Source organism: Coturnix japonica, chromosome 5 (assembly GCF_054131305.1).
Source record: "Coturnix japonica strain WE chromosome 5, WE-NBRP24, whole genome shotgun sequence".
In the NCBI taxonomy this organism is placed as follows: domain Eukaryota; kingdom Metazoa; phylum Chordata; class Aves; order Galliformes; family Phasianidae; genus Coturnix; species Coturnix japonica.
The window spans coordinates 12,568,503-12,584,737 of record NC_140667.1 but is presented as its reverse complement, the minus strand read 5'-3'; the positions used below and the strand labels follow the sequence as shown (position 1 = coordinate 12,584,737).

The 16,235-nt window shown below is 49.7% G+C and overlaps 2 protein-coding genes across 13 annotated transcripts in view; one reads left to right on the top strand and one right to left on the bottom strand.

Moving 5' to 3' along the window:
• Positions 1 to 2,551: 2,551 nt before the first annotated feature.
• On the bottom strand, positions 2,552 to 4,916 carry ASCL2 (achaete-scute family bHLH transcription factor 2). The gene is made up of 2 exons (XM_015863901.3): positions 3,860 to 4,916; positions 2,552 to 3,337 (listed from the first exon to the last, which is right to left on the bottom strand). Exon 1 carries the CDS (start codon positions 4,372 to 4,374, stop codon positions 3,871 to 3,873), a length of 504 nt encoding a protein of 167 aa, XP_015719387.1. The 5' UTR covers positions 4,375 to 4,916; the 3' UTR covers positions 2,552 to 3,337; positions 3,860 to 3,870.
• A 458-nt stretch (positions 4,917 to 5,374) lies between these two features.
• TSPAN32 (tetraspanin 32) overlaps positions 5,375 to 16,235 on the top strand; it is a 21,290-nt gene continuing 10,429 nt past the window's right edge. For 3 of the 12 annotated variants that reach the window (XR_014947025.1, XR_014947024.1, XM_032444734.2), the window contains exons 1-4: positions 6,462 to 6,721; positions 7,713 to 7,827; positions 8,334 to 8,431; positions 11,375 to 11,449. Coding sequence is in view for 10 of the 12 variants with exons in the window: in XM_032444734.2 (XP_032300625.2) it covers positions 6,656 to 6,721; positions 7,713 to 7,827; positions 8,334 to 8,431; positions 11,375 to 11,449 (354 nt within the window). In the remaining 2 variants the exon portion in view is untranslated. Of the gene's footprint in view, positions 5,942 to 6,437; positions 6,722 to 7,712; positions 7,828 to 8,333; positions 8,432 to 11,374; positions 11,450 to 16,235 lie in introns of those variants that run through there. The other 9 variants (XM_085550034.1, XM_085550032.1, XM_085550033.1 and 6 more) reach the window with 9 other exon arrangements.

The following is a 16,235-nucleotide window of genomic DNA, read 5'->3' as shown; positions in this document are numbered from 1 at the left end:
CATGACTGTTTCTTCTCCACTGTAGGTCAACACTGATACCTTGGGCACATACTGAGTACTTCTTTTGGGTTCTTCTTGCCTGCTGGTACTGGAGCAGCCCATCTGCCTGGGCTTTTCCTGAGGATGATGTTTTTGGTGATGCTCCCAGCAGGTACAAAAGATCCCTCTCTAGAAGCTTAGCCCTTGTTCGGGCTAGTTTTCTGTTCTTGTGATTGTGTTTCAGTGTAGGCTTAAACTTCCTCCATGACTATTGGGGGAGAGGGGTCATCTTCAGACCTTGGGCAGAGAAGCAGTAACTCCTCCAAACAGCAGGCTCCAGGGAAGGATAGCCATGGAGCTAAGCCTCGAGCAGCCCAGGAGGAGGAGGAGCACCATTTAACCCCTGCAGTGAAATTAAGTGTGCTTTGTTGAAAGAAGGTGCTGGGTAAAACAAGTGGAACTTTCACCTGAGTACCTCAAAATGCTAACAGGGGAGGTGGTTGAAAACAGAAGGGTTATTTAAGCCTGAGGAAGGGGCTGCCCATCCTAATGTGGTCCTACAACTTATTTCCACTTCATCAGTGCATCTGTGATGTGGGAACTGCTGTGTAGGAAGATGGGAAGGTAGAGCCCTTCCGGTGGTGTGTGAGGTGGGCTGGGGGCAGGTTAACAAGCAATTTACAAACACCAAAGACCACACGGAGGAGGCCAGCAGCAGTGGGTCTGAGCAGCTGGAGCTGTGAGCAAACTGCTCAGGTCTGGTTTCCTCACTGGTTTTGTACATGTGTGGCTATGTCAATAGGTGTAAACATGAGGCTTGCAGAAGTGTTTTGTAGCTGCATGCTGACAAGCTTGTGCTCCCTGGTGACCCTAGCTTGCTGCTGCCTACTCTTCCCCACTAATTCTAAGGATTCCTCAGCATAATTCTTCTGTCTGACCCTCCTTCAACTCTGGGCCTGAGAGCTGGGTTTGTGACTTCCTTGGAACTTCTGTTTTGGGCACTGAATTCCTAGCTATATCCTTTAACAGAAATGATGTGTTCATGAAGACTCAGCACAGGTGACTCTCATGGGCAGAGGGCTCTTGTCCCCATGACTTCACTCTGACAGTTTGCACATATGGAGCAGGGAGGCCCAGAGGTGATCATATAGAATCCCTTATCTTAAAATCAGTATCACTGAACTGACAACTGTTTGTGGCTAACTTCTTTCTAACAGTGTTACAGTTGATGCCACTCTCATGTTGCAGCAACAGTAGCTTGGGTGATCTGCTGACCCTTGTAGGGGATGCTGGGAGTGACTTGTCTTGAAGCCAAACGTTGCTTTTGGAAATACTGAATAAATCAGTGCTTCTGAGGAAGGGAAACAGCTGCCAAGCTATAGTAAAATCATAAACACAAATGCCTTCTGCTGGAATGGGACACTTGTGAAGGCAAGCACAGTAGTCCTGCTTTCTAATTCGCTTGGAGAGGGGGTAAGCCATTGGGTCAGGCTGAGAATAAGCACATGGGATCTGCATGAGGTTTGACCTCAAAGCTCTTTTCCAGCCTAAATGATGTTATGTCTGACTGCATTTTTAGAGGTTCTCTGTGAAGATAAAGCCCTTAAGCCAACACCAGGAAAAGATCACTTGTTTCTCCCACCCCAATGAGGTGTTCCAAGTGCAGCGGATGGGTCAAGCTCAGGCCAGCTGACAGCCTCCCTCTCACCTCGGGGACTGCTGGTAAGCTGCATGGAGGAGAACCTCAGCAACAAATCCATTGAGCACTTTGATTCCCAGGGCCTTCCCAAGGGACAGCTTGTTACAGCAGCCTTGGTTAGGGAACAGGCCATAAGTATAACAGCTGTTCTTTAGTACAGTTCCTTGCCTGCAGCTCCTAATGCTATTCTGCTGTTAGAGCCTGCATTTTCACTCGGTATTTATTGGTTTCTTTTTTTTGCTGTTGTGTAATGTAAATGTAGAATACATTTATAGATCTGATTACAAAGCACCCACTGTAATTACTGAATCTGGGACTTCAGAGTGATTGTACCTCTCAAAATTTAGTGGAGAAAATTACATCTTCCCATTACTTAAGGTTTATACACACAGTTTCTGTAAAGTGGGTCAATTTTAATAACCCATTCTATCTTATTTTAGCTCAGCAAATTCTACAGACCAGCCTGTTTCACTCCACTAATAGCATTCACTGAAGGTGTTGAAGGGGGAAGCGACAGTCTCTGCCATAAGTTTCCATGCTCTTGTGGTGGTGTTTGAGCTCACAGCAACTTTTCTTGCCTCTGAAGCAGGGTATCCAGTGTGAGCCCAGAAATGATGGCCAGGAGATGCCTGCAGCACCTCCTGTACACCACCCAGGAAAGGAGCTGCCAGCCCTGGAGCCACTTGTTTCTCCTGTCCAGCCCATATTTGCAAAGGGGGTAGCACTGCAAGTAGTAGTAAGCAAGCATGACATGATGCTTTGCTGTTCCTCATTCCCTCATTCCCTTTAGTGTGTGGATACAACCCAGAGCACTGACTGATGCCCTCAGGCAGGCGTTAACTTGGTAGACACATACACCTTGCTGCCAAGAAACCATTTATAAATAGATTTTATTTATAAAGTCAATTTACATAAAATATGATACTCTTTTTAAAAACTGCATATGTACGACTTAAGAAATCCTAGCAAGTGCATACAAAAATGCCTTCAATGCATTTAAAAAACAAAACAACAACAACAACAAAAAAAACCCAACAACAAAACAACTTCAGTTATCAGAGAAGTGAACCTTCACACCAGGCAGAGTCAGACACCACAGTGAGACGCAACAGAACTTTGCAGTCCTTTAGTAAAGTGTTTGGGGAAAGAAAAACAAACAAACCCTTTCATCTAAACGGTGTGTATTCCCCAAACATTCCAGCTGGCAGTGTTCAAGAACAAGGGAATTGGACTGAAAATAGAGTTACCTCCTTACCCCTTTTCCCTAAGGTTTCTCCTACAAAAATAAGTCTTCATACACCACTGTTCCCATAGGCAGTTCAAGTTGCATACAAAATAGAATCTGACATTATAAAAAATTCCCTCCCCCTCCAGAAACAAGGAAGCATCAAGTAGTTTCCATTTCTTTTTTCCACCCTTTCCAAAGGCCGATGGGAAGTAGCTGCAAGGAGATGCGTGGCCATTCTCTGGAGTGGGTGAAAACCTTGTCTATCAGCAGCCCCGGAGCAGACATTGGAGCTGTGACACCATTGCACTTCAGCTTGGCGTGAGCTTGGAGCCCAGCAAGGAAAGCAGCCAGGAGGAACTTGAGAATTTCTGCAGATTTATTTTGGAGGGTACTGCTGGCTGCTGTGGAAGACCATAGGAATCGAGGTATGGCTGTGGAGAGATTGTAAAAACCCATGTATACTCCATCTACAACCCCACTGGCCTCTTCAGCTCCCACTTGTTACCCCAGCCCCAAGACCACTGCATCCATCCTATCAGCCACCTCAACACTACCACCAGCCACCCCAATGCCTTTGGCAACCCCATTGGCTACCCGAATCCCCATTGGCAACCCCAACCTGATCATCAATCCCACTAGCCATCCCAATCCTATCAGCCATATCAAACCTGTTGGCCACCTCAGCCCCTCATTGTCAATCTCATCAGCCACCCCAACCCCACCGGTCACTCAACCCCATCAGCTCCCCCACCAGCTACCTCAACCTCATTGAATTATGCAACCTCATGATCATTCAACTGCCATTGGACAACCCAACCCTACCGGCAATCCCAATGGTTATCTGACCCCGTTGGCCACCCCAACCCTACCAACAATCCCACTGACCACTTCAACTCTATGAGCCCCCCAAGCATAAAGGGCTGGGGAGCAGTAGTACCCCAAGCCCACCTCACCTCCTGCTAGCTCAGTAGCTCCCAAGCCAGCTGGTGAAATCCAGCAGCTCCTGCTCCTCGGGGCTGAGCACCGGCTCGTAGCCGCTCTCCTCGGAGGAACAAGGTGATGCAGAGGAATAGCCGCTACCTCCGCCGCTTTCCCCGACGGCCGCTCGCCCCGCAGAGCGGCCCGCTCGACCGTCGGGGAACGCGGCGGCGGCGTCGTGCTCGTCGAGGAGCCGCTGCAGGGCTCGGATGTACTCGACGGCGGAGCGCAGCGTCTCCACCTTGCTCAGCTTCTTGCTGGCGGTCCCGTGGGGGACGTGCTGCCTTAGAGCAGCGAAACCCAGGTTGACCAACCTCACGCGGTTGCGCTCCCGTTCGTTGCGCCGGGCCACGGCCGCAGCCGCGGTGCCGCCGCCCGAGAGGGAGGCGAAGGCCAAGCGACGTTTGCAACGCAGCAGCTCCGGAGAGGCGGGGCGGCGGCGGCAGCGTGAAGCGGCTGCGGGGGGCGGCGGCGGGGCACCGCCGTTCATCGCCGAGGGGCCACGGCGGCGGGGACGGGGAGCGCGGCAGCGCCGGGAGAGGTTGGGGAACGGGAGAGGAAAGGTGAACGGAGATGGCAAAAAGGAACAATAATTGTAACTGAAAAAGAAAAACAGAAGCCAAAGTACCTGCGAGATGGGAATAAAGGGAAGAAAACAAAAGAAGCAAAATGCGGGTAAGATGTGAAGGAAAGAGCGTAGAAAGAGAAAAGATTGCAAGTGAGATTAAAGAATGCAATAAGGATGCAGGAAGCACGAGTTGGGCGCTGAAAAAACGTCGGATGCAACGAAAGAACGCAAATAAAAGTGGGAGTGCAATGCAAATGAAACGGGAGTTAAAAAAAAAAACGCAAATAAAAAATAAATTAAAAAAATAAAGTTTAAAAAAAATATATATATACAAAAGAAGGGGGGGAGGAGGGGGGGGAAAGTGGGAAACGAACCCAACACAAACAGAAATCCCTATCGCAGAGCGCGGGGGCCGCTCAGCTCAGCCCACCCCCGGCTCCTTCCCAGCCCCGCTCCGCGTCTCTTCTGCGGCCGCTTGCCCCGCTCGCTGCTTATCAACGCCGCCGCCGCCGCTCGCGAACCCCCGCGGCCGCACGCGCCGCGCACCACCCCCAACCCCCCCCCAAACCCCCCGCTCGCGTCCGGCGCGTGGCACCGCAGCCGCCGGTAACACCCCTCCCTTCAACCTCCCCCCCCCCCCCCCCCATCCTCCCCACGGCTCGCGGTTGGCTTTATTTATTCAAATAGCCGGTTTCTTGCAGCCCGCTCCCCGAGGTGCGGCACCCTCGCGCTCCGCCTCCCCCCCCCTTCCATCACCTCCCCGCTCCACACCGACAAAGCTGCCCTCACCCTCAGGCACCTGAGTCGGAGGGAAGGAGCGCAGCCCGCTACCATCCTCCGCACCGCCGCCACCCCGCTTTCCCCAGCGGACCCCGCGGTGTTTTGACCCCCCACATCCCATCCCGGTCCGTTTGTAGACGGGGCGCTGCGCATCCCCTCCCGGCGGCGGCCGTCGGAGCGTTGTGCGGGATTATGGGGCCCCCTAGCGCGTAACTCTGCCCTGTGCTGCCGCTGCCTTCGGTTTCCTTCGGCTTCCTGCCGCGGCCGTTCTGGGGGGCACCTCCGGAACCTGCAGCCGAGGGGCTTTGTAAGAGGGCAGTGAGGAGAGAGTGGTGTCACGCTTTTTCCTGTGCAACGCGTTTTCTCTTGCGTATCTTTGCTCTGCAAGATGCATCTTCCTTCCTTTTCCCACCCATCTCTTCGTTCTGTTTTTTTTTGTTGTTGTTCTACTGCAGCTGCTGTTGTGGGACGGTTTTATCTCTTCCCCCGTTCTTTGACATATGGGAGGGCTGCAGCTATTTCCCACTGCACTGCTTCACCCTAACTCCGAAGCTGCGGATTGTTCAGGTATCAGGCACCGAGTCACTCTTTGGCCAGGTTGCTCTTCAGACTTCTTTGCCATTTTAACATCAGGAAAGATGCACCCTGCAAGCTCTGAAGCACAAAACCATGCAGAAGGTATCCCTGGACTTGGCACTGTCCTCCCCAGGTCTGCATTTTTGTGCTATTCCATATACGCAGCTTCTATGGCCACCTCAACCCCATTGGGCACTCAGCTCCCACAGCCACCTCAACCCCATGGCCACTCAACTGCATGGGACACCTCAACAACCCCATTGGCCACTCCAAATATTTTGTCCTCTCAACTCTCATGGACACCCCAACCCCATGGTCACTCAACTACATGGGACACCCCAACCCCATGGCCACTCAATTACATGGGGCACCTCAACCCCATTGGCTACATAAATACCCCCCATGGCCACTCAGCTCCATGGCCAGCCCAACCCCGTGAGCACCGCAAGCACCAAGGATTGGGAGAAGCAGCACCCCAAGTCCACCACACCACCCACCCACCAGCTCAGTAGCTCCCACTCAGAGATAAGCAATGGCTCACAGCCATTCTCATAGCCTGCTCCTACAGCTGTGAATTTGTGGTTGGGGGGCGTGGGGGGAATTGGGGTGAGAAGAAAGGAGGGAGGGACAATGTATGTGTGTGTGGGGGGGAGAAAACTGGGTATTTTGACACTGGCTTTTGCTTGAAAAGTTTCCGAAACACTGTGAGGAGCCCGTTGCTTGGGGCAGGAGTTAACAGAGTGCAGGAGGAGGAGGAACTGCACTTCCCGAGAGGCCCCACTGCGGCTGTGCCTCCTCCGGTGCCTTATCAGGAGCTGGGGGGACCAACAGGCAGCCCCACAGGGACATGGGGCTGAGACACGGGATGAGGAGCACCAAGTGCCAGCTGATTGCTGCCAGCCTCTGTGTCATGGTAAGTGTGCAGCTTTGGGGGGTGATGTCTGAAAAAATTGGGGTGAGGAGGAGGATGGCTGCTTTAAGCACTTGGAGAAGGGCAGCTTTCCCACGTTCTGTTTTTTGGGGTGTGGAAGGGTGAGCAGAATGAGCTGCTGGAGTTATCACAGGGCTGCGTAGTTATCGCTGGCCGCCAGCACCGTTCCCCGAGCTGATAGACTTCTGGTTTGCTGGGGCTACTGCTCTGCCACCACCACTTCGCAGCCTGAAAGAGAAAGGAAAGCAGAACGGGTGTTTTTCAGCAATGAAAGATGTTTGCTTCTGTGTTTAGGGGTCTAAACAAGAGTCCTGGTGTCATTCTGTTTGCTTCTGGGAGGGTGGTCACCAGTAGTGGGATGGGTGAGGATGTGAAAATGCAGCGCTCTGATGGGAGTGTGGCTGATGGAGTCCGCTCTGATGGGGTTGAGTGGCCATGAGGTTGGGGTGACCATGAGGTTGAGGTGGCCATTAGGGTTAGGATCTGCCTGCAAGGCAAAAGCAGTCCTGGGGAGCTTCTGAAGCAAATGTAATGGGAGCTTCCTGATGCTTCAGGGGAAGTTCAGGAGAAACCACAGTGCTGATGGGAAAATATGAACATTGGGAATGCTTCTCCTGGGCACTTTTGTACTGTGCCAGGAGTGCAGTGTTGCTGCTCTGGGGGCCCACTGAGGCCGGTGTTCCTCAGCAGTCTGAACTAACTGAGGTTTCACATGCAGTTTTGCTGAGTGTGCATTGAGATAGGCAGTAATGCACAGCATGAAGGATCTGTAGGTGTCATGAATTTGATTATTGGTAAGCAGAAATCGCTGCAGTTTGGATCGTCTAGGAAACGATCATTTTAGTGTGTGTCCAGAGTTTGTCCTTTTTATTGCATCTGGGAGCACGTTCATGCTGTTGGACACTGAGTCTGTATGCTTCTCAATGGTACCTTGATGCCTTGTAACTCTCTTGATGCCAACCTTCCCCTCCAGCTGCTGGGGCTGTCCATTGCTACACTGAGCACAGTCACTCGCTATGGGCTTCACTTCTCCATCATCAGCAACGTCGCCCTCGAGAGCAGCTCCTACCGGGCCATCCACCATACAGGTACAGCACACCATTGGAGAACAAAATGGCTGGGCAGGGAAGGCGCTCTGAGGCTAAAACCATCAACCCCACTGGCCACCCCAACCCCATGGCCACTCAGCCCCATCAGATTGGACACTATCACCTGTGTCCTACTGTTTTCTATTGAGCTCAGACGCATGTAGCATCTCCTCATTATTCCTAGCCCAGGTTGTAGCCTTGTCTGCACAGCTCAGCCCAGCTATGCCCTGTGGTGCTGGGAGGAAGCCAGTGGTGGGTGCTGCAGGAGATAGCTGTGCAGAGAGCCTCGATAGGGCATCTGCTGCAGGCAGCATCCTGCCTGGGGGCAGTCTTATCTAAGGGTGAGATATGAGGCAGCTCAGAGTGCCTGGTTCTGCAGCAGCCCCCATCCTGCGGAGCAGGTGGGGGATGATAGATCTCTCAAAAACCATTCCAGTCCTGCAATGTGCTCTTTTTATACCACCTCCCCCAGAAGCACTTATTTTTTTTTTATGTCTTCCCTCCAGCTTTCTACGTCGGCGTCTTCCTCAGCATGACCCTGATCCTCGCAGCCCTGCTGAGCGCGGTCGCCACTGTGCGGGAGTCGCGGTGCCTCACGGTCACGGTTCGTACCATGTCCCCCCTTGTCCCCCCCTTCGCCCCCCACCTCCCCGTGCAGCCCGGCCCTGAGCCGCCGCGCTGAGCCGCTAGGTGGAGCTCGGGGCTCGGCGCAGAGATCTGCGCGCTGATGGGCGGCGGAACCGTACACTCACGGAGTGGCTCGGGTTGAAGACCTTAAAGCCTTCTAAGCTTCAGCTCCTGCCCCTACCAGATCAGGCTGCCCAGGGCTCCATCCAACCCGGCCTTGAGCCCTTCCAGGGATGGGGTACTCACAGCTCTCTGGGCAGCTGTGCCACGGCCTCACTGCCTTCTGAGTAAAGAATTTCTTCCTAACATATCACCTAAATCTCAATGTTAGCCAAAAACCACACCCCCTCATCCTATTGCTATGTGCTGGTTGCTGTTGAGTAACCAAGGATAAAGATGAAGGATGATAAAATACCGTGTTCCAAAATCCTGGACTATTATCCCCCAAGCTCCTCTTAAACAAGAACTGCGACAGCTTTATTGACTCTCCTCCAGCTGCAGTTTTGTCTGGTGATACGTGGTGCAATGCTGAACGTAAACATCCTGCAGTTCTCATGGCCCCTGAAGGCCATGTCACCATTGTAGGGGAGGAAGGAAAAGGGCAATTTTGGTAGTGCTACTCATACAGAAGGAGTTTGTCTGTTTATCCTTGCAATGAGTGCTGGCTGGGCAGGGAGAGAGCAGGGAAAATGTGCCAGAATATAGCACGAGCTGTTTGCTTCACTGTCCCCAGGTGTGTGATTGTAGGCGAGCGCTGCAAGGGACCTTGACAACACAGCAGCACACTGTGCATCTTGCTTTAGCCGTGAATCCATCTCCTCATGGTGCTGCAAGGCATCCGAGTGCCAGCGCTCCCAGGAGCAGGCAGAGCTGAGGGTGGGATCCTCCTGAGGATGGGCTGCAGCTCGTGTTTGCCACACAGAAAGGCTGGGAATGAGGTCATGGACAGAAGAGGGACTGATGGCTGAGGGTGATGATGGGGTGGGAGGGCTCTGTCCTTCTCCTGCATGAACCCCTCTGCATTTTGCATGCAGGCTGTGCGCTACCTTTTCATTCCTTTTTGTTGGGTTTTGTTTTTGTTTTTTCTTTTCTTTCTGTTTTGCCTTATTCTTCTTCCTCCAAATGCCTTCTAATGTAATTACAAAGTTGTGCTTCCAAAAGCCTTTTGGTTGGCAAGAGGAGAGAACAGCCCATAATTCATTTATGAGATGCTCTGGGAGCCATGTAATTGCTTTACACTGGCTGCAGGCTCCCAAGGGGCCTCTCTCTGCTCCCAGAGCCGCAGGCAGAAAGGAATGGAGAGCACACACTGGAGGGCTGAGGTGGAGTTGAGCCACAGACTGTGATAGTGCAAGTGCTGGAAGGATGAGAGAGCCAGGGGAAGAAATAGTGGCGACACATCAATGCTGTCCAGGTTCAAATGGGAGATCTTTCCCATTGCTGTCAGTGGGGATTTTCAACCTGTCTTAATTTTCTGGTTTCTCAAGCCTTATTTTGATCTAAAATCAGGTGAAAGTTTTGACTTTCCTATGCAGTTTGTTTGGGGTTTCGTTTGAGGCAGCAAAATGCATGGGCTGGTTCCAGTGAGGAGCAATCTGATTATTCATCTTGCTGGCACTTTTGCTTTCATTTCCAGGATTTGATGTAACACATTTTCCTTTCTTGCAGTATGTGGAAGTTTGGGGGTTTCTTTCTTACTTTTTTTTCTTCTTTCTGTTTTCTTCTTATGAAAACCATACCTCTTAAGCAAAAGTTACTCTTCTTTATTCCATTAAGCTTGAATTTGATAAACTTTTGTGAATGGTTTATTTTTTAAGAGGTTTCAGCCATGTCATACTATTGGAATACTCATAGGGAGAAAAGAAAGAATAAGCTGTGATCAGATGGTGACTCTGCCCTGCTACGTATTTTGGATTTTGGAAGAGGAAACGTGGAAAGACTTGCAATGGGAATCATTTATGAGGAGTGCTCAGAGAGTCCTAGGATCACTAAGGTTGGAGAAGACCTCTAAGATCATGCAGTCCAACCACCAACCCATCCCCACCATGCCCACATCCCTCAGTGCCACATCTCCACAGTTCTTGTACACCTCCAGAACAGTGACTCCACCAGCTTCCTGACCAGCCTGTGTCAGCATCTCAGTGCTGCTGGTTCCTCTTGGCCAGGCTGAGCTGTGTACTTATGTCTGATGAGCCCATTTGTTCTTCAGATGTTTTACAGCCATTTTTGTGTGTGTGTGTGTGATCAGAGCCCTTGGCCCAGCTGTCACAACAGACGCTCGATGTTTACATCAGGGTCAGGTTTTGTTTGAGATCAGATTTGTTCAAATAACATGACAGCATGCCTGACTTCCAGCCCTGTGCCTGGGGAGGAGGACAGAGTCCGGCCACCTCCTGTGTCACTGCTGCATTGTTGAGGCTCTCCAGGGTCACTCGGTGGCCTTGGTTGTATTTCTGTCATTCTTTTGTCTGAACAAGACGGTGTGGCCAGTGCTGAGACATGTCAGGGGAAGCCCAGCTCCTTCCCCAACACTGGCTGCTCTCCATCTGCCTGTTGTATGCATATATGGACTATCCAGGCAGTTTTTCCCCACCATGAAACCCTTAGCTGAGTTTTAACTCAATGGAATTCCTTGGGAAGATTTAGGTTAACCATCCTATGGGAAGCTGAGTGCTTTTTTGGTCAGAACCTTTAAATAGCCACATTGTAATCACTGGTTCCTGACCAAGAGTCACAACATGCATCCCACTCCTGACAACTAACAGCAGTACAGGGCACGCCAAGAGGAAGTGATGCTGTGCTCCAGCTTTAACCAGACTTGCTCATGTGAGCACAATAAATATGTTCCTAGAGTGTTTTCAAATGGATGTTTTCTCCCCCTGTTGTAACTGGTCAGTCATAGTTTTCTCTTTCTCCCCAGGCATTTTTCTGCTTTGCTCTGGCCTTCTGTGGGATGATACCAGCTCTCTGCTGGAGATACATGCACAACACAGAGGTAAGCACTCTCCACAGGAGATTGACTTGTGGAATCGATGTCAAGAGACTTTCTTTACAGGTGATTTTTTGCAGTGATTTCTTGTATGGGAAATTGGTAATCACAGCCTGAACCTGATTAATCAGCTGAGGCAAGTGTCAGGTCAGCTGTGGGAGCACAGGTGAGAGTAATTTAGCTGTGCTCCCAGAAGGGGTGGAGCTTGACTCCATCTCCTCTAGACCTCATTTAAGGACTGACCACCACCAAGGTAGCTTCTTTTGGAGATGGCTCCTTGGTGGAGATTTCCTCAGTGGTTCCCAGCAGACCGAAGGCTTCCATATGGGTGAGTTTTTCCTGTAAATAACCTTTTGGATGTTTACCACCATCTTTTTCATTATTGTCACTGTACATTTCTACACTAGAAGGGGCAGTTGGTGGTAATTAAGCCATCCTCATCAAGGCCTATAAGTTGCATGTTATGTTACATCCATTCTTTAAAAGAGTAGGGCTGCCTTTCCCTGCAAGGTATCTAGAGGAAGAGGGAAACATGAGATACTCACTGTAGAAACCTTTGGGCAGGGCAAATGTCCAGGTAAGAAAAGATGTGAGACTTGCTTTAAATGGCTTTGGGAGGTTGCTTTTGAAAAATGGGCTGTTTGACTCTTAAAAAGTTATTTTTTTCTGAAATGCTGCTTAGCATCAGCTCCAATTCTGGGTAACGTTAGCTGGGAGCCTCTGCTCAGAGGCTGTGATGGGCTGTGGCCACCTCTAGCTCTTCTGACTTCCAGGGCAACCATCCAATAGCTGTGCTGATGACCCAGCTTTCCCCATGCTAATGCTTTGTGGCTTAGGGCTGACCGCTTGTTTCTTGCCCTTTGTCAGAGATTCCCTTGGCATGTTTTTTTTCCCTCTATCAGTTTGTCCAGCTACTTTGCAAACATGGGGTGGATACAGATGGCCCAGTAGCATTTTTGCTTCAAGTCCTTATCTGGTTTTTTTTTTGTTTGTTTGAGTGCTTTGCCTGCAAATGCATCTACATGTTATGGCTACCTTCGGTACTCAGTTTCTGGTTTTGTCTGAAACAAAACAGAAATTAGCTTTTCCTGGGCAAGATGAGAGTTTTTTGTTCAGTGTCTGCTTTCCAGATAAGGAAAGCCAGCAGTGCTTCTGACAACAGAAACATTAAAGTGCTTTTGGAGATCCTCCTGGGTTTCTCTTTTTGCAAAGATGAAAATTAACACGGGGGTTGGAAAAGAGGAAGGATTTAATTAGGAGTATCACTTACAAAACACTTAGAAATCTGGGTTTGCTTGAAAAAACTTGTCTCTCTAGCGAGGAAAGAATGTAGATATGAGTGTGTCCCAATCCCGGTTTCCTTGCCCACCAAACCACAGCAGATTCTCACTGTGTGCTAATCCTCTTGATTAAAAAAAACCACCTGAATTTCCTTTATAGAGCAAATCCTTCTTACTGAAAATCATTTGGAATGGGAAAGCCCCGTGTTCAATTGAAGAATGATTTTGATAGTTATTTTCAAGAGGCAGTAGATAGAAGCATTGTTTGAACATGATGAAAGCAAGGTGCCCTGCTTGCCTTTGGCTCCTTTGGAGACCTGTTTACATTGCTTCTTACAGAGAAGCTATGCAGGACAGGAGAGAAAGACAACTTATCTGTAAATATTCCATTTTCTCAGACCTGGGCACTGTAAACAAAATATGAACCTTTCTCATTTCCTAATCTCTGTTTTTCTGACTCCCTATAGCTACTGTTCTTTCAGAGATCTGTCACGTCTTTTTTTTACTTTCAAGTTACCTGCATCCCAGACAGAATCGGTGTCACCAGTCTTTGTAGAACTACTTAGACCAGACATCTGAGATCTATTGTGCTTTACCCTGAAAGCTTGAATCCTTCACTCAGTGTTGTGATTATCCCCTGCTCCATGGGTCTGTCCATGTGGCCAATAACCAGGTGTTGTCTTTTGTGCCCCCTTCTGTACCATCTTTGCATCCATCTGTCTGCACAAATTCAGAGGAGTTCATGTTGAGAAAATAACCTATTCCTTCTCAGTTCATGCTTGTCTGGAGGATTCTGCAAACAAAATGGGGGAAGGACAACTAAGGGTAACATCTCAGATCCTCCACCTGTTTCTCTGTCAATGCAACTTGAGTTCTATGAGATTGGTGGTGATCAGCAGTAATTAGCCTGCTGGCAAAATGCTTTTGCTGTCTCCTTGAGCTTTGCTGCATCCCAGTGGGAGGGTATCACATCTGTTAGAGGAGTGGCACCAGTGACAACCTATGAGAGAATAACACATGAAGAAGGGTAGCAAAAATGACCTCACTTTGACTGAACAGCTGTGACAACCACAGACAGGATGGGGTTTTCTGATGGTTTCCAGCCACATTAGGAAGCCCTGGTTCTTGAAGCCAAAGAGCTGAGTCTTTGTTTCCAGGAAAGAAGTTAATTTGAAGGCAACTCCTTTCCCATAAACCACTGCCCAGCACAGCATGGTGCAGCGGGTCCTGAGGAAGGGTGTAGGTTTATGCCATAGCTGGCACAGCTTGCGGGGCAGCTGCCTCCTCCTGCAGACTTGCCAGCTCTCCTCTCTTCACACACTAACTGCTGCTGGACAAACCTGCCTGCAGAGAAGAGCTGGAAATAGTTTCAAACTAGAACAGGGGATATTTAGATTGAATATAAGGTAAAAAGCACTTTACAATGAGGATGGTAAGGCTCTGGCACAGGTTGCCCTGAGAAATGGTGGAAGCCCTGTCTCCAGAAATATTCAAGGTCAGGCTGAACATGGCTCTGAGCATTTGATCTAGTGTAGGTGTCCCTGTTCCTTGTGTGGGAGTTGGATCAGATGGCCTTTAATGCTCCCTTCCAAGTCAAGCCATTCCTGTGATTTCTGGGTGCTCTGTTATAGATGAGAAGGGTTTTGGGTATTCCTGATAACAAACACAAAACAGATTTGCTCTGGGCTTTGCTGTGGGAAAGGCCCACGGATCTGCAGTGTTACATTTTGGTTTTTCTTTGCAACAGTGTAGGGAATGCTCCCAGCAGCCCCATGAGGGGAGAGTGAATCAGCAGAAACAGAACTATTGAAGGCAGTTCTGCATCAGAAGGTGCCTCTTAATTACAGATTTGATAGAAAGTAAACGTTAGCTTAAAAGCAAGTAAATTATGATTTCCTGATGCTGTGGGCACTTGAAGCCAAGCAATGGTGCAGTGGTAGTGCCAAGCTTCTCCTGGGTTGGGCTAGAGGAACAGTTTCCTTTGCTACAGGGTGCCAGGAAAAATAAATAGAGGGACTGCTGACGTACCCAAAGCCTCACAGCAGATGATTTAATCTCCTTCTCTGTACCTCCTTCACCCTGCTCAGGCTGTCAGTGTGCATCTCTTGGGTATCTGCCTGTGCTCATGGTGTTCACACCTGATTTCCTGCACCCTTTGGATGTAGGGGAGTGGTTGCTTGATGTTGCTTTGGTTTATGCTGGGGTCAGCTTCTACAGAAGTCCTGTGCAAGGTGATGGCCCCACCTAATGAAATACTTAAATACAAGTTCAGGTCACAATGATTCTAATGGGACTGAAACACAAGCTGGAGGTGGGTTCAGTGCTTTCCGAAACCAGAATCAGAGCATGCTGGCAAGTTCCTTTTTGATGCAGCAGGGCTGGGACAGGATTGCAACCACTTGCAGAGGTCTTTCAAGGGCCTTCACAAAAAGTATGGATTTGGCTGTTAAAACAACAGGAGTAGTCTGAAGCCTTCTTTGTTCCTGGTGTTATTCATGCTACCAGGCACAACTGCTCTAAAGTAAACACTGAGCTTTTTTGCTTTCTGAGAAGTATGGAAAAAAAGAAATAAAAATGAAAAGGGAGGATAAAACCCTTCCCCCCTTCCCTAAATATCGTTCATCTCTCCCATGTTTGCATTCCCATCACGTAGGAGACAGTACGCCCCTTTGTCTGACGTACTGCTGAGGCACTCATGCTTCATTATTTATTGTTGCCCCAGCTCTGAACCCGTGGCCCCTTTTCTGCTGTTTTCACTGCAGAGCTGCAGCTGCTGCCTCCAGCAGCATCAGCCAATGGTCCCCATCACCCCAGCATGGGATGGTTCTTCCAGGCTCACGTGACTTTGGTGCGGGGTTGCCCAGAGTGGTGGTGGGTGCTCTGTCCCTGGAGACACCCAAGTCAGGTTGGATGGGGCTCTGAGCACCTGATCTTGTGTAGGTGTCCCTGTTCCTTGTAGGGGAGTTGGACGAGATGGCCTTTAAGGGTCTCTTCCAACTCAAACGATACTATGGGTGATGGTGCTCTCCTGGAGTCAGATCTGTTGCTGGCTGATGCAACTTTTATGATGGCAGTTTCACGTGCTGCAGGTGAGAGATGGTTTGATCCCAACACTGGAAGGTTCATAAATGATTGTGATGGCAGCTGTGAGTGCCCTTGGCTGTATGCTGGTTCGGTAGTTCTGATATAAAATGTTGTAAACTGAACTACTTTGCTTTAAAAAAGGAATAAGGAAACAGGAAGGCCTTAGCACACTGAGACTGGTGTCTATGACAAGAGGAGCAGCATTAGGTCTGGAGAATTAAGGAGAAAGAAACCTTTGGTGTAGCAACCAGCCAGCTAGGCTTCTGCCCAACTTTTGCTGTTGGTTTGCGTGTGGAGCTAAGAAATGAGGTTTGCTTAGCAGCAGCTGAAAGGAGACATTCAAGGTCAGGTCAGATCAGGCTCTGAGCAGCCTGACTGAGCTGTAGGTGTCCCTGTACATGGTAGGGGAGTTGATTGAAGTGTCCTTT